We start from the raw sequence: 22,914 nt of genomic DNA, 5'->3' as shown, positions 1-22,914 counted from the left end.
CTTAGTAAATTCATGTCATTGTGTTTATTTGTATATTGGAGATATTCTTTACAAAGCCTTCTAGCTTTCTCTCCTAATTTAAACTCCCATCTTCAGCTCAGGATAATTTTCTTTCATTATTTTTCATTCTCTCTGTTCATTTAAGAAATTACTATTAGATGGATCTTAGCACTTCTAGATCTATACTCAGTGTTGCTTTTCTTTCATGTATTCTAAGCCTTTGTCTTTTTTGTTTTGTATTATGGATTTGCCCACTTTTTCTTCTGGAATGCTAGTTTAGTCTTCACAATATTCTGACACTCATATTTTTAATTCCAAAGAATTCTTTTCTTGCGTGTGTATGTGATCCTTGGCTATCCATTTATATTTATGAGGGAACAGAGTGATTGCAAACCATCATAGGGATCCCCCAACCCCTGCCAACCCCCTGCCTTTGTTTGGGTATATTTACTCAGCAGGACTCTATGTTGAATGGGAGAATGGGCTGTAGACTGTGAAAGGGGCTGAGGCATGCTGACAAGTAAGATTCCATCTGGGACATGTGAGCAGAAAACAGGCAGGTTGGTAGGAACACTCACAATCATCAAAGTAAGGAGAAAATTACCTTGGAAGAGGAGTGGAATTCCCTCGAGGGCTGAGAAGCCTTTTTATGCCCTCTGTGCCCACTGGGGAGACCCAGCTACACCCAGCTCAGCACTGCTCTTGTATTGGGTCCCACAGACACTCTGAACCCTACCTGGGAAGGTCTTTCTCTGATTTCAGCGTCCTGAGGTCACATGGCTCTCTTGCTTGTCGTGCTCCATACTCTGGGAAGTTGAATGGTCTGACTGGTTCTGATATACTGGAGTCAATATTTTAACTGATTGCTCAGATAATTGGTTCCCCATGCACTTGCATTTTTTTGGGAGCTGTTGTCTCTGCACCTAAGGTTTTTTTCTCCAGTGGAAGGGACAGTTCATACCTCTAAAGTAAATTTCTACTGTTAAAAATTTCTGATTCAATTCAATCTATTTTTGATCTTTGAGTCATGTCACCTCTTCTTGTTTTCAGCTTTATACTGTACTTTTTCTAAGGACATGTACTGCAGATGACACAGTAAATACATGATCTCAATTTATCATCTTGAACCAGTGGTTCTAGTAGATTAATGTATTTACTCAGTATGATAACTAAAACCCCACTAAGAGTTAATTATTCCATTATCATCAAGGATAGCACATCCTAGGAAATCTTTCCAATGTATGGTTATTTTTACCTCTATTTTCCAACTAAAGTCTCAATCAAAGTTTTCTTTCTTCCTTCTTAAGTCAGTGAATTTAAATTGGGTATTTTCAGAAACAATGGTCACTTATACCAATGTGCTTTTAAGAGAGTCTGACTTTGGTTATAAAGAGATGTAATGCCAGCCTCTAGTTTAACTTGGAGGACTGAGTCACCTCTGTAATGACATGTTTCTCTGAACAGCCATAGGGCATCCTTTTGCCACTGAACCTCTGCTGTGCATCAGGTGACTAAAGGACGGGCAGCAAACAAAAGCAAAGGTAAAATACACTTTTTGTTTTGTTTGAACATTTTTTAAGGACTGTTTTTAGAAACATGCTTTCTCAGAGGAGTTAGAAGAAAACTAGTTTTGTTTCATTTCTTGGAATACCCTGATTTCTTTTCTGGCCTGACATTTTATTTAGTTTCCAAATTCAGTATCTTTCAAAACGTGAACTTGCTTTTATGAACCTAACATTGTAAAAAGTACATTTGTCGCTGATAGATATAACTTAAATTCCAGTTCATTTTTTATTATAAATTTGTATTTGAGGATGATTCTTACATTAATATCTATTTGAGACTTGTTTCATTTCTCTTCTGTATGAACAATTTCTCTGAAAAGCAGCTTTTTGCAGTATGTTGGGTTATCATAACCTAATACTTAATCCTTAATACAATTAGCATCAGAATGTATTCCTTGAAGCAGGTTAGTAAACTAACTGTAGATAAGCCATAGAACATATGGCTTTATGAGAGAGCCACAATTTTAATATTTTTTATAACTGATAGCTGTGCAGAATCCCTCACGCTAACTTTATATACCTAAATGGTTTTCTTTACATATAAGTGTATTTCTTTATTTGATAAAGATTTTATTTTTGCATGATCGTTAATAATATGTATTTTAAAAGATAAGTTACATAGTTATCATACCTACTGTATTGGATAGTATTAGAGGGCTGTTATTTGGAGCAAGTATTGCAGTTTTTAGAAAACATATGACATTTAAAATGTTCAGAAGATGGTTATTTTTTTGGTCATAAAATATGTTTTAAATTTTCTTTCCAAATACTAATAAAGGGACTGAATATTTAGAGATGAAAATCAACAGGCACTTCAAATAACAAAATCAGTAACTGGGAAGAGGATGTAAACATATATATATATAAAGATAGATAGATTTAGATTTTCCAGAAAAGAAAGAACAAGTACCAAAACAATATGAGAAAGACAAATCTTAAATCATTTAATCCATTGGAGAGAGTACATCTTAAAGTCAAGAAATAGCCTAAAGACGGAGAAAAAAGCTGTCTACTTCGGTGGCTACATACACCAAAGGTAAAGTGAAAATTTTGAACAATTATGAGTTGAATAACATAGCTTAGGCAATGAAACTTGATTATCTCTAACTCCTTCATGGCCAGCTCCTGAACAACGATCTTTAATCTAGAGCCATTACTAATTAAGATATTCATATTACTAATAAATATTTACATTGTAGATTTACTTGAGAGTTTAGTCACATGATTTATTTCAGCCTTGTCTGTAAATTTGAATTCAGTTTGATGACAGAAACAAGGTTCCTTGTTGAAGTATTTATTCATAGATTCTTAATGTTTAAGTAGAGTCAGGAGCAAAGAGTTGAAAAGGTGTTAAATGGTGAAGTTAAGAAAAATTTTTAAAATAACAAGTTATAAAAAACTCATGTGCAGAGATTCAGGATTCATGTCGTTTATAATGTTTTTGAGAATCATATGTACCATATTTTCTTAGCAATAAACTTCTATGGAAACCTGACTCTTGGGAAAAACTTTAGCAAATTCAGTAATTAAAGTTATAGTTATATTTACATCGTCATCTATAATTACTTGTTTGTTGAAATCTAGTTCTCCTTAGGTTAGCACATCCTTGAATTTTTCTACATATAATAGACTTGCAGTTACTATGAATTTCTAACAGGAACAATCTCCTTTTTCACAGAAGGAAGCTTTTCACCTAAGCATTGGTCCAATGTTCATAATAGAGCCGAATGAATAAATCCCATGTTCCCTCTTATCAAGTATATTTGAAAAAAAAAAATTCCACTCTTCAAGGAACACTATTTCTTAGATGCATTATGTTGGGTGGTTCAAGAATTGGCTATTATCCTAGGCTGGAATTACTCTGCCTTTATCATAGGTATCCCAGAACAGCCTTGGTGCACCCTTAGTCCAACCCAGAACCCATGACTGGAACATGTCCAAATTTCCTTATTGTATTAAGAGATTCTGTCAAGGTTACATTTGGAAACGAAAATCTATTTCAAAATATTTTCAAGTTATATGGTTTGTATAATTAAACTGCGTGGAATTAATGGTCATGAACGAGTAAACTTTTTAAGGAACTAAAAATTCATTGTAAGAAAAAGTATTTACTTCACATTTATGGTTAGTATATGCTACTATAATTAATGCAGAAACTCAACTTTCTTTACTAATATCCAAGTGCAACACACCTCTCATATCATGTGAATGGGCAACCAAAGTAGAGATCAAGTAATGATCTTTTTCAAATTCATACAAATTAATGACTAGTTAGCTACTATATTTGGTGTTTCAACAGTTTATTAAAATTTTTAAAAAATAAAGCATAATTCCTTGGTTACACGATAATACATACTATTTGTTATTAAAACATGGTGGAGCTCAGGCTGACCAGCACATTCACTTGCAACATCAAAAACTTTATCATACATCCAGCAGGTGTACCTGAAGTGGAAGCCTAGAGCCTTAGAAGGAGATATGAGATATCTAGGTAGCTAAGCATACCTAGATCCAAACCTGAAAAGTGAAGAAAAATACATGCAAACATAATTTTGCCAGCTCTTAATTTTTTATGTGCCACAGTCTTTTCAGATTGCTTAATTGTAATGGGTTTGACAGTTTATAACCAAGTTTACTGAAGGTTGACAGGGGTATTTTAGGTAGGGAACATTAGTTGCAATGCCAAAGGGCACTGCAAACTCAGGCATGAATCAACTGAGTATCAGGAAGCGAGGCCATAGTGGTGAGATGTCCAGAGAGCAATCCAATTCAGAGGGATTGCCATCTTGGTTAGAAAATCTGTCTTTTGTGAAAATGTCAGCCAGAGGGCTATAAAGTTGCAGAGGGGTGTGGAAGAACGGGTGGTGGGCAAGATTCCATCCTATATTCATAAATTTTAAAAGTGGAATTTAAGTTCACAAGTATAATTTTGAAAAACTGAGATTTCAGCTCATAGACAGGGGATAGATGTCAGTACTATATTTGCATATATAAAATGCTATCATTTATCATCATACCCTTGCTGCCCCCCCAAAAGACAGTATTGTAATATGCTATAAAGGCAAATTAAAACTATAAATAAAAATTGAATAGGTGAGACAATGAAACTTTTTCCAGTGTGCTTTTTCCAGTAACCTCTACTTCATACTGGCTTCTGTTATATTGCACTATCTCCTTATTTTGTGTTGTAAACACACCAGGGTAGTTGGATAGAACTCAAAGAAAGAAATATGATTTGAGAAAGGGTTTATAATAGGGAAGTGTGAGGAAGAATAAAAAATAAAAATAATGCCATAAACATTGAAGAATTAAAAAAAAAAGTCAGAAGTTAATTTCTGTCAGAAAGGTACTATTGGATAAAATACACTGGAATTGAAGTGCTTAGGAAAACACAAGAAAAAATGATCTGAAGTTGAATGGGTAAAATGCAACTTCCTGAGTTATTTAAAATTAGTTGGATAAATCACCAAAATTAACGTATAGGCAAGGAAATAAAAAGAATGATCAAAGCATTTTTTTCATATAAAATCCCTCCAAATGCTTTTATTGTTATAGCTAGAGCTTTGCATTGTTTACAATCAGAGAAGGCCTATTACCCTACAGCATATTTTTCCACTTGTAATAAGTAATGTAGTGGTATTGTGCACTGCCTTTTGTGGTGCATAATAACACTAATCAATTTCTTTTTTTTTTTTTTTGCGGTACGCGCGCGGGCCTCCCACTGTTGTGGCCTCTCCCGTTGCGGAGCACAGGCTCCGGACGCGCAGGCTCAGCGGCCATGGCTCACGGGCCCAGCCGCTCCGCGGCATGTGGAATCTTCCTGGACCGGAGCACGAACCCGTGTCCTCTGCATGGGCAGGCGGACTCTCAACCACTGCACCACCAGGGAAGCCCTAATCAATTTCTTTAGGCCTATCTTCTGTGTTCCTACTGAACATCTCCTAAACCATTAACCACTGTTAGTTTTCCTTTACCATAGATAATTAAACAACCTATAATTAGTCCTTAATATCCGCGTGTCAGCATAGAGTGGTAACTTAAAGCTCTGGCTGATGGTGTTTACTTCAACTACAAAAATTAAAACCTCTCTTATTTCCTGAAAAGGTCTTTTTCTTGCCCTGTTGCAGAAAAGCATACCATTTTCTCAAATAACTTTATAAAAAAATGATCTTTGTAGTAAAATCAACTCAGATGTTACCTTGTTTAGGAAGCCATGCCAGATTCCTTATAGTCAGAATCAATGTATATCTTCTTTCTTTTCCAAAGAATTTTATTCATTTTTTAAAATTTGAGTAATGGTTTTGAATAGCTGCTACATCAACATAGTACAAAATCCCAACAGAAGTTTCCTCCCCCACAAATCTCAACCTACCCCTGCAGTTTCTCTCCCTCAGCCACAAGTTCCTCTTCCTGTAGGCAAGTAATGCAATCATAATTCTTCCAGAGATATTCCTTAGTGCACAGATCACATATTTACATATATATGTAATATATATATTTGTATATATATATTACATACACACACACACACACACACACACATATATATCCCTTTCTCAGAAAAATAATGGCAGCAGTCTATACATATCTAGCTTTTTAAGAATTTTAAGTATATGTACAGACATAAAACAAATATATACCTTAAAGAATAATTATGATATCTGGTGAATATCCATATCAACATGGAGAGGCAACCTCATTCTTTGTTACAGCTGCATAGTATTCCATTGTGTGGAAAGCCATGCTTTATTTCACCAGTCCCTTAATGACAGACATTTGTTTCCAACTTGGAAGTGATAGGCAATGCTGCAATGAATAACACAGAAGCAGAATTTCCAGGTGAAAGGTTTTGTGCATTTGTCACTCAGATAAAAATTTTCAACCTTCTGTTTCCACCAGGAATGCACCATCATTCTTTATTCTTTCTTCATTACAGAGAGCTTTGAGCCAGTGCTTGCACATTTCACCTTGCTCAAATTTCCTACCTTGCTAAAATATGTATGCTCGTACCGAGGAATGGGTGCTGTTAACAAAACCAGGCCAATCCTAGATTCCAAGCTATTCCTGTCAGGACAAAGGCAGAAATTGAAATTAAGCCATGCTTACTTAAGAGAAAACAATGTGACCTGGCCACAACCTTTTCCTCTCAAGTGCCTGCCCTTCCACTCCAGTCTGTACCCTGACATTGAGATCTGGTATCTAGAGAACCCAGATCAAACTCTCCTATTTAAATATCCTTGTAGTCCTTAGGCCTGAGGTTCGGCCTCACCACCACCCACCCCCAGCTTCCTAGTTTCTGTCTGCTTACCCTGCCTGGTATCCCAGCTCTTCTGGTCAATGGCTTGGGTCATATTATGGGAGTAGAGGGTGTTTTAAGTTATAATCTTGACTATGGACATTGAAAAAAACCTTAGTAACATTTCACAGACCACTAGATGGCTTTACAGTTCAAAAACTTCAAGTAGAAAACTGAGGATTCAAATCAACCTAATGTTATTTTAAGGAGCTTAGTTAAAAATGGTTTGACAGAGGGAACATTTTATTCAAAATGTGGTTCTAAGACTTTGTGTGCTTTTCCTAGGAGCTGTTCATCTTGGCTGCAAGAAATTTCAAGTCCTAAAAGAGAAGTAATACTTTTTGACAAAGACTTAAGTATATACGCTTATGTAAAGACAATTACATTCTCTTTCAGGTTTTAAAATGTTCTTGCTTCATAAGAAATGTGGCCTTTCACACCGAAGAGTGAATTTCCCATTAGCACAAGCAACACTGAAATAGTCATTTTTATATACTTACAAAACGTAAGCTCATTTTTAGGAAGGGAAGCCGTTTTGTACAATCAAGATAGTCCAGTAGTTCTAAAATTTGTTCAGATGGAGGGACATCAGTGTTCTTTGATTATGACATGAAATAGAGTTATAATAAAATTTAGTACCTAATGATGAATTGTGGAACTTAAAGAAATCTTATCATATAGTATATTATATTGTAAACCAATAGGCATCAAGTTTTTAAGAAAAATGTATGGGAAAAACTCTATCCATTAAACTATATTTTTTCTTCTGCTGGAACACTTAGCGCCAACTTTTACAATATTGATATTTCATGAGAGAAGATCTTAAGAACCATCAGTATAAGACATTAACAGTCAGACTAAGGTAATAACATTCTTCAGATAAAAAAATGGAAGCTTATTATTGGCCTTTTCTCTAATAAGCTTTTATAAGAAAGCAGGTTAACAATTATTTCTACAGAGTTGAGTTGAACTCAGCAGCTCTGCTCTATTTTCCATTCTGATAAATATTTATGCATATAGGGCTTCCCTGGTGGCCCAGTGGTTGAGAGTCCGCCTGCTGATGCGAGGGACACGGGTTCGTGCCCCGATCCAGGAAGATCCCACATGCCGCGGAGCGGCTGGGCCCATGAGCCATGGCCACTGAGCCTGCGTGTCCGGAGCCTGTGCTCCGCAGCAGGAGAGGCCACAGCAGTGAGAGACCCACGTACCGCAAAAAAAAAAAAAAAAAAATTATGCATATATATTTATTTTTGGCAACAAAATATCACTTCAGTCAGTACTTTCCTTAAAGGTTTGGAAATAAAACATTGTGTTTTTAAATTTCCAATAAAAATGGGGATAATGACCTTCAGGATACCTTTTTAAACCCTTGTGGATTTAGGGGAAGACACTTGGAGTCCTAAAGGTTTTGAAAACAAATCCCAATATCACGAAAAAAAGAAACAGAAGAGTTGTAGACTTGGAAAATTAATTCCTTCCACTAATACATTAATATTAAGAGATGAATGTGTATGTTTTTGGGGAATACTCCCAAAAGTATTCCCTCTAATCTTAAAGATTAGTAAGAATCACCATGCTGTATGAAAAAAAAAAAAAGTACATTGTGTATAACAGAAGTTTAGAGTTGTAATCAAAATTAAAACAAAACTAGTAGGATTAATTTATAGGTTTATAATCTTCTTATTTTTCTGTGTTGGTGTTTATTAAAAATATTGTGAAGTTCTTCTAAATAACTGGATCGTGCCACTGTCATCTCTGTCCTGGATTATGACAAGAGCCTCCTTACAGGCTTCCTGCTGCTTCTTTCTTGTGCCCTTTCACTTTCATGCTTGCCTCAACACAGCAGCCTATGGAATCCAGTTAAGCCCAAATCAGACAGTGTCATTCTCTCCAAACTCTCTCAACTCCTTCCCATCTCACTTAGAGTGAAAGCCATAGCCCCAGCAAGGCCCTACAAGACCCTCTCTCTTACCTCTCTGTCCCTTTTACTTAGTAACTGGCTTCTTTGAAGTTCCTTAAACATGGCAGGCATGTGCCTGCCACAGGGCCTTTGCACCTGCTTTCCCCCCATGCTTCCCCAGACATCCTCCAGCCTTACTCTTTATCTTCTTTTCAGATCACTTCTTTTCAGATTAATGAGGCCTTCCCATCTAAAATGAATCCTTGCTTAATTCTTTTCTTTGTTGTTACCACCATCCAATGTATTGTATATTTTACTCACCTTATTGTCTGTCTCCCCTGAAAGGATTTAAGCTCTGTGAGGGCAGGTGTTTACATCTGTTTTGCTCACTACAGTATTCCTAGTACTTGGAATGGGAGCCTGATGTGTAGAAGGTGTTCAATACCTTTGCTCTCAGCCAGGTGCCAACTCCCCAAAGACCACCAGGAACACACCTGCAGTTCCATGAGTTAGGTAATGACATGTTGCAACAAAGGAAGACACACACCACAGGGAGCTGTGAGGTGTTCCCGTAACGGTGTCAGAAAGAAACTGTTACAGAATTTAGGTTTAGTTGGGTGATTTGGCAGAGGGTCTGAGAAAACAGGGATTTTCTCCAGATTGGATGTGGTCAGAAAGCAGGGGCATTTCTACGTGGGTAAAGAACAGAAGTCATTCATTTAGCAAGAGAGGGATGCTTGGTGTTCTGCGGCTAGCAAAGTGATCTTCGTTTTATTTCTGCTCAGACACAATGAAAAAGTGGCCTTGTTTTATCTCATGTTATTATAGTCTGAGAATAAACTTGAGGTTGGCATTCTGTGAGATTGTTTATGTGTAATAGGAGAATAACATGGCCTGGCTGTGAGTGCTGTCAGCTTCTGAAATCGGGGTGGGGACGTGATTTGTTTTAATGTATCACAAGCAAGTAAACTTTGGGGAGGGAGGAGCCAGAGGGGAAATAGGAATAAGCAGGGGACAGAGACTTCTCTGCAGACTCTTGTATCTGTACATGAAGGGCCTCCTCCCCCAAGGGGACCCCTTGTCTTCCTCACCATCCTTCACCAGCAGGAGGGGTAGCTGTACTGTGGTGAGGTCTGAGGCCTGCTTGATGGAAGGCAGTACCCAACTTCCTGTTGTTGGTGTCACGTTCTCTTCTCAGTGGGTGAAGAAGTCCAGAACTGTGAAGCCAAAAGGTCAAAGCAGTGGTGGCCAAGCCTCGGTTCTGAGGAGAATTCTACCTCCCTTTACCCTCTGGCTTTCATGGATGTGTCACTTTGCTGGGAATCATTTATCCAGGGCCCTTCAAAACGTCTTCATGGAAGTATCCCAGTTGGAGGAAGGGAACTAGTCCTTCATACATGTTCTCAGAACAAACCTAAGAAGAGAAAACTGGGTGATAAAATTTAGGGGAAAAATCCAGATTGAACTCGCCATCCCCACCCCCAATATCCTGCCAATTCTTCCTAAAATCCCGCTAATTCGAGATGTGTTTAAAAAAGCAAAACCTCCTGGAAAGATTATGAGAGTGGGGAAGGGAAAAAGACAAGGCAAGTGCTACTGGTGACTCATGGTTAAGTGTGGGTAATTCACAGATTGTTATGCTGTGACAACTAGTCAAGATACAGGTAGAGCTTGGCAGTGGGGATTTTGATGGCCTGGGTAGGATGAGGGAAAGGGGTTTAGAGGGATTCTGAAGCCAATGGCAGGCCTGGGGAGGTTCCCTGGTGAAGGAAAGAGGGTGGGAGAAGCACACAGCTAATGATAGCACAGCGGGGGCAGGGGACTGAAAAGATTGTCTGGAAGGTGCAGAGTGAGGGACTCTCCTCACAGCAAGCCATGCTTAACTAGGAGAGTGACAGAGGGGGCACCAGTGCCATGACAAACCTGCGTGGGAAGCAGAAACCCAAGGCATACAGCAAATAGAAGACACAGGCATTGGATTTCCCTTGTTTATTTTGCCTGTATTCGTTGTGCACCTGCATATTTTATCAGGAGCTCTGCCTGCCACCTGCCATGGAAAGTGCAACTACCATTTACTGGAGAAAGGAAAATAACAATGTTCCAGGATAGGAGAACAGAACCACTTGGTAACTTTGTAGTAAATGAATGAGGACTTTCTGTGGCAGTGATGAGGAGACTGACCAAAAGGGAAACAATAATCAGTGGAAAACTATGTTTTGAATGAAACCCAAAGCAGGAAGTGTTCTGGAAGAATAGATTTTTTTTGTATACATACATAGCCTTCTCTAACATAAACTGAATTTTAAATTCAAAGAAAAAATGTTTTTCTATAAATGAGCACCTTATGCACATCCATTTTTCTTACCCTGAGGCAGAATATGATAAAAACATTCAAAGAGGCAGTTTTGAGGACGGCTGTTCTTATTGTACTCATAAAATTATACTCCCTTGAAAATACTGTTCTCTTCAAACCATAATTTATACGTTCAGTAGATTTCATGTTACTAAGTAATCTTACTCATCTTTGCATTGTGGAAGGATACAGATATTTATTCTGTGACTGGATGAGGAAAATATCTACCTCCATAGCCTTAAAAAACTGGCATTTTGTGCATATCCCAAACTGATATTTTATGTATAACTTAGGACTTCTTAATGTCATTGAATAAAGTTTTACAGATTACTTATAATTTTTGTTTACCTCTGTGTCCTAGGCCTGAGAAATGCTATAAGGTTTGCCTGGTGACACCTGGTGGTTAAAAATGATAATTACATACAACATGCTGCCCACAGTGATCACCTTTGCTGGAGGAAATACTCACAAGCCACAGATTGCATGGAAAGCATCTCTGTCAGTTAGAGTTCCTGGTTGTAAGCAACCAAAACAAAACCTCTCTGATCTGCGCAGAAGAGTGCTGTTCCGTGAGGGCAATGCTGCCACTTAACATCAACACCATGGGTATCAGATTGTGGGTGCCCTGACAGGCGCTGCCACTCCCGGAATTTCTGGAATTTCTGTTATCACTGGCACCACCACCTTTTAGCCACTTTGATTCCCAAGATCTCAATTCAGAGTCTAGAGTGGGCTGCATCTAATTGTCCTGTCCATGGTCAGTACCCTAGCGGCAAGGAAGCCTGGGAAAGCAACCAGACATTTGGCTTATTGAATGAAATAATAAAAAGGTATTACAAAATTAAATGAGATAAATATTAATTCAGGAAGTAAGCACAGAGCCTGGGATTTGATGAGTTTTCCAAAATGGTAGTGAATACTATTTTACATCTTTAGTTGATCATGAGCTTTTTTGAGGGCAAGGACCACATCTTATTCATTTTGTATTCTGGACACAGCATCTGATGCTCCATGAATGTTTGTTGAGTTGCATTGCTTCCCCCTGAATAGAAGTTAGGTCACTGCACTCACTTCTATCTCAATTTATTTATAGGGACCTTTAAGACCTTTAACTAAAATGTACTTAAAGATGTAATTAGATAACAACTATAATATCCAGCCAACATTTGAGTCTTTTTCCTCAAAATTATCGTTAACAGAAAATTAAATCTCTCCTCAGGTCTTCCAGAGTGCATTAAAGCAGAAGAGAAGATTTTTATCTTATCATGAAACCATTATCTGAAGGACAACTAAGGTTTTGTGTTGTTCAACCAATACATCTCACATCATGGCTGCCCATACTTTTCATTCTGAAGTCTATCTCTTCCCTAAAACCTGCTCAACTTCCAATTTATCAAAGGAAACCTTTTATAGCTGCCTGGAATGCTCCAACAGATCAGTGCTTGATAAAATATAATTTAAGACTAAATTTGAAAATGTTTCAGGTGATTGGAAGTCCACTGGCCAGGGCCAGGGGGCAAAATGTCACTATATTTTATGTCAACAGACTGGGATACTATCCATGGTATACATCCCAGGGAGTTCCCATTAATGGGGGTCTCCCCCAGAACATAAGTTTGCAGGTACATCTGGAAAAAGCTGACCAAGATATTAATTATTACATCCCTTCCGAAGATTTCAGTGGACTTGCTGTTATAGACTGGGAATATTGGCGACCCCAGTGGGCCAGGAACTGGAACACAAAAGATGTCTACAGACAGAAATCAAGGAAGCTTATTTCTGAGATGCAAGAGAATGTATCAGCTGCTTATATTGAATATTTAGCCAAAGCAACCTTTGAAGAAAGTGCAAAAGCTTTCATGAAGGAAACCATCGAACTGGGAATTAAGAGCAGACCCAAGGGCCTTTGGGGTTACTATTTATATCCTGATTGCCACAATTATAATGTTTATGCCCCAAACTATACTGGGTCATGCCCAGAAGAAGAAGTTTTGAGGAACAATGAGCTCTCTTGGCTCTGGAACAGCAGTGCTGCTTTATATCCTTCTATCGGTGTCAGGAAATCTCTTGGAGACAGCAAAATCATTTTGCGTTTCTCGCAATTTCGGGTGCATGAATCCTTGAGGATCTCCACCATGACATCCCATGATTATGCTCTGCCTGTGTTCGTCTATACAAGGTTAGGCTACAGAGACCAACCTTTATATTTTCTTTCTAAGGTAAGAAAGATACCCCTTGACAAAGATAAGGAGATTTCCTCTTATCTCTAAAAGAGACATTTCTTTGCTAACTATGTTCTTTAAAGGATTCCAGAATAGTGGTCCATTAGATAGGAGCGTAATTCTTCCTTTGAGTAGTCAATCACTCAGATTCTTCATTTGTACAGACTGAATTTTGATTATCTCATTTATTATTTGTCTTTCAAGGAACAAAGTAAGGAGGCAAGGGGTTAAAGTGCAATGTCAGCAACTACTCCCCACTCCCCAACCTTGATTGTGTTCCCTTACAACTGGCCTCTTGCGAAGGTTACTGAAACAGTTGGAGGTGAACAGGTTGGGAAAACAGAGAGGAGGTTTTAAAATGGAGTAGTTTGCTCATACGTGTGGAAGTAGAATTGTAGACATTTCTGCTGCTGGCCTCATCGTTAAATATCTTTAGAGGAGGGCTTCCCTGGTGGCGCAGTGGTTGGCTGAGAGTCCGCCTGCCGATGCAGGGGACGCAGGTTCGTGTCCTGGTCCGGGAAGATCCCACATGCCGCGGAGCGGCTGGGCCCGTGAGCCATGGCCGCTGAGCCTGCGCGTCCGGAGCCTGTGCTCCGCGACGGGAGAGGCCACAACAGTGAGAGGCCCGCGTACCGCAAAAAAAAAAAAAAAAAAATCTTAAGAGGAAAATAGTGTTTTCTTTTTAAGGAACAATAGCAGATTTTATAAAAGATATAAGGGAGGCACAACAACATGAATATACTCAGAAATACCTAAGATAGTAAATTTTATGTTTTTTTTTCACACAATTAAAAATAATTTTTTTAAGGAATAAGGGAGTTACAAATCTGCTAAGTAGCTGACCCCTATAGATTTAACCATCTGGTTTATTCTTGACTCTATGACCACAATTAATGGAAAGATGGTAAGAGTGGTGTGAGTTTCTAAATTCAATAGTAAATTCATCACTAGTAGATGGTTTCATAACCCTAGGTTAAAACTTACATATAGAAGTTTTATTCTGTTTATTTTACTTAAGTCGTATATGCAGCCAAAGACCTCACACAAACTGTGAGTGTGGCTTTTAAGATAGATGAACTTTCAGTCCAATTTTCTCTCCCTTACTTTCCCTTTACTACTCTAGTCACTGAAATGGAAACTTGTAGAGATAAAAATTTCAAAGAAGATGCTACTCTAACCTTTGGACTTGGATAATTATGTGTGATTATGAGAAGACTTGAGCCTTGTTCAGACCTTCACATTTGTGATGCAGAGGTATTTTAAGATATTGCTGCACACTAGGGGTTGATCACCTTTCTTTTTTTCTCCACCATAACAAGTTTCAATTTGCCAGCATGTATCAAAATATAAAGATGTTCTGAGTATGAAGTATCCAAAGGAGACTCAGGAAACACCCCAGTGAGGACTCTACCATGAGTAGTAGATATCTGTGGAGCAGACAGAGAGTAGAGCTTACTACTCAGAGGGAGAAATGACACAGATACATCAGGATTTGGTAAATGCTGTGCCTCTGACGCCACTGATGAGATGAGTAAAGATAAAAAATTCTCTCTTGTGAACTGATATTAATACTACCCAGAAAAGTCAGCTGATTGAGAATGGTAGGAAACTAACACTATTTGGAAGGTATAGAAAAGTTATCTACATCTTTATAAAACAGTCTTGACTCTAGAATTGAAAGTTAAATACCACCTTCCTCTGTGAAACTTCTTTTGCTTTTCTGTGTTTGGCTCAAACAAGTTCCTTTCTTTAGTGATAACAAATTTACTTTTGGAAGAAACAATAAACTTTAAAGGACAAAGTGTTCATTTCAATAGATTAGTTTAAACTACTGGTACATTCTGCACATTCTGCAAGCCAACAGTAAGCTCCTTCTTGAATAGCTACAGCCTCAGAAACATTTCTGTTCCCTCTAAGGGAAGAAGGAACAACAGCTAGGGTCTCACCTAGAAACAATTTTCTTTGTTAGTCTCGTGGTATCATTCTGTAAACCTTCTGAATGGCAAGGCATTTCCACATGTTTTACACCATCAAACCACCATTTTATTCCATCCTCAATAAAAACCTGCCCACAAACTTTTTAAAACGTGATATTCACTTATACCAAATTGTAAATACTAGTAGGCTTCCATTTCTGCCTTCCCAAAGATATCTGCATTTTAAAATGTTTGTGTGTGTACACACACATATAATTAGGATTAGAAAAACAACTTACCAATAAGTACCAAATCTCTTAACCTCTCCAGACCTCAGTGCCTCACTGTCTTAATCTACAAAATGGCACAATATTACCTGCCTTATCTACTTAGGAGAAATATTATGAAAATCAAATAAGAAGATAAAAATGAAAATTTAAAGCACTACAGAAATATATGTGGTATAGATAACACTTTTTAACAAGTATCAGAGTCTTAAACTTGAAAGGGGAATATGTAAGAATGAAATTTCAGTCAGCAGCCATAGCTTGGGGGGAATCATATGCGGGCTATAAAGCCTCATTTCACACAGTAGATTGCCTATACCACATATATAAATGCAATTTAGATATTGTTGATACTATGCTTTTAAAAAATAATGAAAGGGGTTTTCTTGACTATAGGTTTAAAGATGTTTTCCCCTGTAATTAATTCATATTCCCTCTGATAACACACAAAGGGAGCACGTCAGTGATGCTCCAGCCCCCCCACAGTGGGCTCCTTACTTACATGCACTGTGGTAAAGCTTCAGGGACTAAAACCCAAGGGTAAAGAATGAGTCCTCTGGGTGTCCCTACTCTTAACTTCCAAAACCTTGATTTGAGCCAAGAATCATGGGTAGGGCCAGGCTCCCTTACACCAGGCTGGGACCTGGAAGATGTGTTGCTATTACATCAGGTGCTCTTCCTTCATTTCTCCTTTCATGTGGCTTATGCGCTCAGGTGGTCCCAATTTACTCCTAGAAACATCTTACCTGTGACTTCCCTCACTGAGTAGTGCCCTGCTTTTTTGGCCCCCCAAGCATAGCTGTTCTGTGTTTCATCCAGCACCCTGCTCTCAGCTAGGTGACGGTGGGCTAATTTGTTAGAGGAATTTGCCTAAATATCTGCTAGTGACTCCTTACCTCTAGTCAACACATGCTAGAAGACTTGACATTTTGAATCAGTCCCAATAAACTCTCTTTGATAATGATGCTAAAGGACACGTTGGAAAGAAACTAACGTTCCCTCCTGATATCAACCTCAGAAGCTGTGGCTTTCACCACAAACATCTGTAGTTTCCATACTTACTGAATATGGATCAATAACCTGTAAGATCCCACCTGCCACGGAGCAACTAAGCCTGTGTGCCACAACTACTGAGCCTTGTGCTCTAGAGCTCACGAGCCACAACTACTAAGCCCATGTGCCGCAACTACTGAAGCCCGTGTGCCTAGAGCCCATGCTCTGCAACAAGAGAAGCCACTGCAATAAGAAGCCTGCGCACCTCAACGAGGAGTAGCCCTGGCTCACCGCAACTAGAGAAAGCCCACGCACAGCAATGAAGACCCAACGCAGCCATAAGTAAATAAATAAATAAGTTTATTAAAATGAAAAAAAAAAGAAACTTATTTAGAAAATCAACTGCAGAAACTTTATTTAGGAAACCAACTGCACACATTCAACTTTTAATTTCCCTCTGAAATGACCTAGATTCATGTTAATCTTTAAACACTAAAACAATAATCCTTTAGGATTACAAAACCAAAATTCTCCCTGCTGAAATTTTGTTTTCATCTATCTTAACCATATTGAGAAAAATCCCGGCAGCCTTACCGTGACTGGAGGAATCATAAGTAAAGCCAATTAAATCAGGTACTTTAAACTTAAATACAAATAATTTCAGGGACCAAATATAAGGGCTGGATCAAATCAGATCCTGCGGGGCCCTTAACACTGTGCTCCTTTGCCTATCCTGGGAATCCAAATGACACAAAAGCCTTCCAAGTCACTGCAGAGGCAAAGTTCTCAGGAGAGTGTTGCATACTGGGAAGGGAACTTGGCTAAGATGAATGCAAGGCAGTCGTCACATTTAGAGAAGGGAAACTTTTGGATTCTGTTTCCAGGTCATATACTCATAGCTGGTTTGTATGTATATACTCCTAGCTAACTTCAATTAAACAACTTTTAGTGGCTATTCACAGGCTAATTGTTTAAAAGTAATGTCCTGCTTGGCAAAATATAAGTTTAAAAAATATGTATTTAATATGTTTTTATATGATTATAGAGTGAAATTTCTGAGCCCTGGTTCATTTAACATTTGCTTTACTCTAAGAAACTGGAGAATAGTTTCATGTATTATACTGAATTTAGCCTCCAATCCTAATCCCTGGCAGGTTGTTTATATTCAAATGAATACAGTGTAATGAACTCTCTTCATTCTAGCAAGATCTAATCAGTACTATTGGAGAAAGTGCTGCCTTGGGAGCTGCAGGCATTGTTATCTGGGGAGACATGAATTTGACTTCATCTGAGGTAAGACATACCTTGGCGGTATAGTTAATATTACAATATTTACATTATTTGCTCTGTTTTCCTATAGAACTTAGTCTAATCAGAGCTCTCAGGTCTCCCATAGTAAACCTGCTTTAGAATTAAAGTCCAAATCAGCACCTGATACATAGAAGGAGCTCCATAAAGATTAACTTTTGTTCAAATAGTAATCATAATACTGACGATTGTTGAATATTTACTCTATGCTAGGATTGTGCTAAGTGCCTTTTGGTTTCAGATTTGCTCACTTCCTGGTCATAATAACCCTTATGAGGTAGGGACTAGCATCCTCATTTACAGATGAGGAAACAAGAAGGGAAATCCAACTAGGGTAACAGTTAGTTAGGCTAGCTGGTGGTGGAGCTGGCCCTAACCACAGATGGTATGACTTTGGAGCCCTTGCATTTAGCCATTACATAAAATGTATGATATCATATTTTGAGAAGTGGAATCAGATGGTAATTTTTAATATCTACATCGAACTTATTTTTCTTCTATGGAGAAATTAGCTGAAAATTAATAGCATTTAAAATAAGAGTTATAGGCTTCCCTGGTGGTGCAGTGGTTGAGAGTCCGCCTGCCGATGCAGGGGACACAGGTTTGTGCCCCGGTCCGGGAGGATCCCACATGCCGCGGAGCTGCTGGGCCCATGAGCCATGGCCGCGGAGCCTGCGCATCCGGAGCTTGTGCTCCGCAACGGGAGAGGCCACAACAGCGAGAGGCCCGTGTACCGAAAAAAAAAAAAAGAGTTATGTCTCTTTGAATTTCTTCCAGCTCAAATACTATCTACTCCAAGAAGTCTTCCTAGTTTTCCCCAATCCATATTAATCACAATCTCTTCTGTATTTCCAGATGTTGTTTATGTCCCTATAGTGTAATGCATTTTGCCTTGAATTATAATACTTGTATCCTCAATGCTTTTATTTATTTATTGCTGTGTTGGGTCTTTGTTGCTGCATATGGGTTTTCTCTAGTTGCGGCAAGCAGGGGCTACTCTTCGTTGTGGTGCACGGGCTTCTCATTGCGGTGGCTTCTCTTGTTGCAGAGCATGGGCTCTAGGCGTGCAGGCTTCAGCAGTTGTGGCGCGTGGGCTCAGTAGTTTTGACTCGCAGGCTCTAGAGCTCAGGCTCAGTAGTTGTGGCGCATGAACTTAGTTGCTCCGTGGCACGTGGGATCTTCCCGGACCAGGGCTTGAACCCGTGCCCCCTGCACTGGCAGGCGGATTCTTAACCACTCTGCAACCAGGGAAGCCCTCAATGCTTTTTGTTAAATTGAATTTTTTGCAAGTTCATGGTGATCTGATATTATTCTTAGAATTTCACAGGCTCAATTTGTTGCTACCAAGACATTGTTCATGAAACTATTTGTGACAATATAAAGTTAAAAGTCTCCTCTGTCCACATATGAGAATTAGGTAGAAACTGAGGATCAGTACCTGAGTCTCCAGGTGTGACATTTCCCCTCCAGCCCATGTGGCTCCTGAGAAGAGCATCCTCAGGGAGCTGAGTGCACAACCAGGTGGCCTCTGTTTAGAAGACACAATAAGAACCACACACAAATGGCCTGGTCAGCCTTCCAGGCTTTCCTGTCTTTGAATTGTACAGAGGGGGCTAGATCCCAGGGCAGTCGGTATTTGAGCATAATTAACAGGAAAATCCAGAAGGCTCAGGTTGACAGTCAACAACAATTTGGTAGAACATGATGATTCAGGTTCTAACACAACCCTGAAAGGCACACACACCTGAAAGGTGGCCAAAGGACAGCAACTCTGGCACGATTTCTCAATTTGGGTTTGTTCCTCTTTTTCTCACACCCATTAACTTGGGATCTAGAAGGAGGAAATAAAGGATGTAAACCGGGGGCTTCCCTGGTGGCGCAGTGCTTGAGAGTCTGCCTGCCGATGCAGGAGACGCGGGTTCGTGCCCCGTTTCGGGAGGATCCCACATGCCGCGGAGCGGCTGGGCCCGTGAGACATGGCCGCTGAGCCTGCGCGTCCGGAACCTGTGCTCCGCAAATGGGAGAGGCCACAACAGTGAGAGGCCCGCATAACGCAAGGAAAAAAAAAAAAAAAAAAAAAAGGATGTAAACCGAAAGAAGGCAAGGTCATATATGCTGAGGCTGGGGCCCATTTGCAAGTTCAGATAGCCTATGGTAACATATTCTCCATCTCCTGTCGCAACCACCTCTCATTTTGCTGGTCTGGGTCCCCTGTATTACAGCACTTGAACCTAAGAGTTCATGGGTTGGAACCAAGCCATTAAGTTTCAATCAAGTCCAAAGAGCTGCCTTGTGGATCTAGATGCTCTAACCCTACCAGTACCAGAAAAAGCACTAAATCCCATTTGTTTCTACATTTCTAGGGCAACTGTACAAAGGTGAAGCAGTTTGTGAGTTCTGATTTAGGGAGCTACATAGTCAACGTGACCAGGGCCGCTGAGGTGTGCAGCTTTCACCTCTGCAGGAACAATGGGAGATGCGTAAGGAAGGTGTGGAAAACGCCCGATTACCTTCACTTGAACCCTGCAAGTTACCACATAGAGGCCTCCGAGGATGGAGAATTTACTGTGAAAGGCAAAGCATCTGATACAGACCTGGCGGTGCTGGCGAAGAGATTCTCCTGTCATTGTTATCAGGGATACGAAGGGGCTGATTGCAGAGAAATGAGGATGGCTGATGGCTGCTCTGGGGTTTCCTCTTTTTCTGGCTCACTAATCACATTGTGTCTGCTGGTTTCCGCAGGTTATCAGAGTATTCAGTTGTGAGATAATTGAGTTTGAAGGGAATGAAGTTTGGCCTCTAGAGTCGTCACTTAGGGAAGAGATGAAACTTACAACAATCTTTTTCTCATATGAAATCCATTGAGAGGTATTGTAAGTAGACACGTGTGTCACTTAACATAAACAAGAAACATATTACTTCATTTGGCTCCGATTTGGCTAAGAAACCAGATCCAGGAGTGAAATCAATGCATTCTTCTTCCTTACTGGAATGTCTAAGTTGTATTTAACCTAAAACGAATATATTTTATTCTTCATATGAACATAGATACATAAAAGTATACATATAAATATTAACATAAAGATTAAATTATTGATTTCAAAGGCTGGTTTTCCAGCCATCAACTTATTTAAGGACAAATTCCTATGCAGTTATCTGATTTAACAAACGGGGTCACCTCAGGGTGTGACCTGGTCACCTGGTCCACCGAAGGGGACCAGATGCAGAATTCTTGTTCCAGCCTTAGGTTCAAACTTCTTTTTCAGGCTTCTTCTCCGTGCCTGGGCTCGATGAGTGCAGAACCAGTCACTGATGTGACTTAACAGAAGGGCGCAGGAACTGAGGCAAGGGGAGCTGTAGTCACTGCAAAGACATCTATTCCAATATGGCGCCTCTCTCACCCACCGTGAGTCCCTCCCTCACAGAGGCTGGTGATCTAAATACAGCAAAAGGCTTCAGGATAGTACTCATGCTTGCCGAGGCTGACATTGCTCTAGATCTAGAAACTGGAGCCATGTTAATAAAAATGCAGTTGGTGTCTTTAGCAAGCAAAAATCATTACTAAAAATTTTTTAAATAAATGAAATTTAAGGGACCCGGAAGTGCTATTGGGAAGTGCTATCGCTATTTTGGTCCCCACATATGAGTTTTGAGTAGTGGTTTTAGAGTCAGTTTGAATCTGATTTGAATCATTGTTTCACTATCCATCTGGTTGTGTGACTCTGGGCAAGTTATTCATATTCCCCATTTTCTCAAGTGAAATTTGTTAATATAATTCCTACCTCAGTGAATTATTCTGAGGAATAAATGGGATAACACATCCCATGCATACTTCAGCTATTAATACATGTTGCTAATCTTCAATTATCTTCTCTTGATCACCAAAGTAATGGAGACACTTAGGATAAAACAGTCTCGGGCAATTTCCTCTTTCTGATATTATGTTCTATGTACAATCACTTATGCATGTGTTCTCTTGAGAGCCACTGTTTCAACTGACAGGATTTCCTTCTCCTGGAAATGATCTACTTAGAAGGTAAACTCAAGACAGGTATGATGCTATTACAGAAGGCATATGAGAGTTGATTCAACCTCCTCCTCTGCCTCTTTTGTCTTTCTGTGAAACATTTGCAATACAGGTGTGCCCTTTTCAACTCTGGGTCCCTGCTTGTCAGATGTTACTGACATTGTGAAGGTCTAATTTCTAAATGTAAAACACAAACAAAACAAAAAAAATTTATAATACCATAAAATACAGGTAGCATTACATAGGTTAACTTTCTTTTTTTTTCTTTTTTCTTTTTTTTTTTTTGTGGTATGCGGGCTTCTCACTGTTGTGGCCTCTCCCGTTGCAGAGCACAGGCTCCAGACGCGCAGGCCCAGTGGCCATGGCTCACAGGCCCAGCCGCTCCGTGGCATGTGGGATCTTCTCAGACCGGGGCACGAACCCGTGTCCCCTGCATTGGCAGGCGGACTCTCAACCACTGTGCCACCATGGAAGCCCAAAGATGATACACATACACTATAGAAAATTTGTAAATAGAAAAAAATAAGGGAAATCACCAATAATCTCTATAATATATACTGGTAACTCTTGGTGTATTTCTTTCTGGCCTTTCTTCCAAAGACTTTAAAAACATGGTTGTAAATAATAATATACACATATTTTTGCATCTCGTGTTTTTCACTTAACCATACATCATAGTTTTCATGTTATTTCATAGTCTTCATAAATATAATTTAAATAATTTTAAGGCCACATAGTAGTCTATCAGCTGGATGTAGCAAAACTTAATTAGCAATTTTCCTTAAGTTTTGATTTTTGAGTATCCAGCTTCTACTATTTAGTCACCTCATCAGAGAAGACTTTCTGTATCATCTTCCTAATTCATTTATTCACCTATTAATCAATTTGTACATTAATCAATTTATTAAGCATTACTTCTTATCAGGCACTAAATATATCCTAGAACAAAACAAAGAGCCTTACCTTCTTAGAACTCATATTCTTGCTGGGGGAGACAGACATTCAACATACAAATAAGAAATTTATATCAGATGTTAGATGTATACG

At 39.1% G+C, this 22,914-nt stretch overlaps 1 protein-coding gene across 1 annotated transcript; it reads left to right on the top strand.

Moving 5' to 3' along the window:
- The first annotated feature begins 1,516 nt into the window (after nt 1-1,516).
- Nucleotides 1,517-20,917, top strand: HYAL4 (hyaluronidase 4). The gene is made up of 4 exons (XM_007471282.1): nt 1,517-1,541; nt 12,334-13,333; nt 17,736-17,825; nt 20,204-20,917. The coding sequence occupies exons 2-4, from the start codon at nt 12,380-12,382 to the stop codon at nt 20,603-20,605; spliced, it is 1,446 nt and encodes a 481-aa protein (XP_007471344.1). The 5' UTR covers nt 1,517-1,541; nt 12,334-12,379; the 3' UTR covers nt 20,606-20,917.
- The last annotated feature ends 1,997 nt before the right edge of the window (nt 20,918-22,914 follow it).

The sequence above is a fragment of the Lipotes vexillifer genome, unplaced genomic scaffold (genome assembly GCF_000442215.2).
Source record: "Lipotes vexillifer unplaced genomic scaffold, Lipotes_vexillifer_v1.1 scaffold618, whole genome shotgun sequence".
Taxonomy (NCBI): domain Eukaryota; kingdom Metazoa; phylum Chordata; class Mammalia; order Artiodactyla; family Lipotidae; genus Lipotes; species Lipotes vexillifer.
The sequence above is the reverse complement of the archived record's forward strand: the minus strand, read 5'-3'. Positions and strand labels throughout refer to the sequence as shown.

Excerpts from the sequence above, each read along its gene's own strand:
- HYAL4 (XM_007471282.1), top strand. The coding sequence starts at position 12,380 with ATGAAACCATTATCTGAAGGACAACTAAGGTTTTGTGTTGTTCAACCA. Across the intron at positions 13,334-17,735 it reads CTTTATATTTTCTTTCTAAG|CAAGATCTAATCAGTACTAT; the intron begins GTAAGAAAGATA and ends TCTTCATTCTAG. Across the intron at positions 17,826-20,203 it reads TGAATTTGACTTCATCTGAG|GGCAACTGTACAAAGGTGAA; the intron begins GTAAGACATACC and ends CTACATTTCTAG.